This window comes from Morone saxatilis, unplaced genomic scaffold (genome assembly GCF_004916995.1).
Source record: "Morone saxatilis isolate NCDOM2014 unplaced genomic scaffold, NCSU_SB_2.0 Contig21, whole genome shotgun sequence".
Classification (NCBI taxonomy): Eukaryota; Metazoa; Chordata; class Actinopteri; family Moronidae; genus Morone; species Morone saxatilis.
The window spans coordinates 2923671-2925391 of record NW_023339774.1 but is presented as its reverse complement, the minus strand read 5'-3'; the positions used below and the strand labels follow the sequence as shown (position 1 = coordinate 2925391).

General features: G+C 39.4%; 1 protein-coding gene across 1 annotated transcript in view; it reads left to right on the top strand.

The window, feature by feature from the left end:
* nars1 (asparaginyl-tRNA synthetase 1) overlaps positions 1-1721 on the top strand; it is a gene marked incomplete in the record, with an annotated part of 10834 nt that overhangs the window by 1674 nt on the left and 7439 nt on the right. Inside the window, 4 exon segments of the mRNA XM_035667852.1 lie at positions 243-325; positions 603-668; positions 780-872; positions 1034-1123. Coding sequence (XP_035523745.1) covers positions 243-325; positions 603-668; positions 780-872; positions 1034-1123 — 332 coding nt within the window.

Below are 1721 nucleotides of genomic sequence, written 5' to 3'. Positions count from 1 at the left end.
CCCCCCAGATAGATATCGCCATATTGTTACTGTAGATTCTTTTGACCGCCATCGTTCAGTGAAAATGGGATACTGTGACAGCCCTGTTGTGGAAAGCCAGCGGCGTTAGTCAGCGGTACTTAGCCAAGCTCTACAGCTCTTACTGAATATGTAAATCTGTATTCATTCCCAGGTAAAACATTCAGGGTTCCCACAGGTGTTTTCTGACTGCGAGCCAGTCTCACTCTGCCTCTGTTTCACAGGTGAGCTGTACGTGTCGGACAAATGTGGCAGCGACCAGGATGGGGACGGCACGGAGCAGAAACCCTTCAAAACTCCCCTCAAGGTAAACAGTTGTGTGACTTAAAGGTCCGGTGTGTAACATTTAGGAGACGATCTATTGGCAGAAATGGAATATAATATTACAATAGATATGTTTCATTAGTGTATAATCACCTATTATCCTATTATTAGTATCTCTGCTGTTAACTTTCATTATAATTCATGCTACAGGATTTATTATTAGTAGCAGAACTAATAGCAGGAATATTATTGATATTTTCCACGCTGGTTGATCCAGTTGCACTAATGTCAGCATCTCATTGTGCTCCTGAACAATAAAGGCTCTGATGTTTGCTGGGAAGGAGCCGTTCCCGACCATCTACGTAGAGTCACAGAAGGAGGGAGAGGTTGGTTTAAAAGCATCTTTTTCTCATTTCTTCACTTTAATCTTCATCATATCTACCTGCTACATGCACAGGAAATGATTCAGTCCCTGCATGTACATCTTTCTTCCTCAGCGTTGGGCAGTGATCTCCAAGACGCAGATGAAGAACGCAAAGAAGGCCTTTAACCGCGAGCAGATGAAGAACGATGCCAAAGACAAGAAAGAGGTGTGTGTTTTACCGTTCTCTTCAGCAGCTCCTGCTAGAGCAACATAAAACCCACAGATGGTTTCTGTTTTTAGTTTTACTGTCTATTATTCTAGTTGAGCTCTAATCTATACGACCAAGAAGCAGTACCTTTAAATGTTTGTTCCATGTTTGTTGTGCAGGCAGACGACAACGAGAGGAGAGAGAAGAACCTGGAAGAGGCCAAGAAGATCACCATTGAGGACGACCCCAGCCTGCCTGAGCCTGAAACGGTCAGTCTGTCACATTTCATCTTGTTTCTACTCTTAAATCCATCCTAATGTTCTTTTAATAATATCTAATTAATAATAACCGCTAAAACTATTAACCTACTATCTAGCATTTTTATTCATTATAATAATTTAATAGAATTATTACACTGTGATACAGATAATGTAGTTGACATTTGAAGTGTTTAATAACCTATTGTTAATCACAACTCTACATACGGTAGAGAGCATTTGTAACTTGTGTATAAACAGTTAGTGAATGCTTGATATAAATGTGTTCATAACTTACTTATATTGCAACTATCTTATATTATCGTTTAACACGTTCCGGAAACATCTGTTAAAATGTATTCTAAACAGTTAATGGACATACAGAAACAGGTAGCCTGGCTCCAGAGATAACCAAATCTACCTGTTGGAACCCCTAAAGCTGACTTCTTAATGTGGCTATAGCCCTATGTTTAATGGACAGATATGAGAGTGGAATCAGTCTCATCTCACTCTGACAGAAATAAGTGCATTTTCCAGACTATTCCTATAGTTCCTATAGTACAAGTTTTTATACACTCCTTTATAATTGCTGTGGAGATCTAAATAAAGT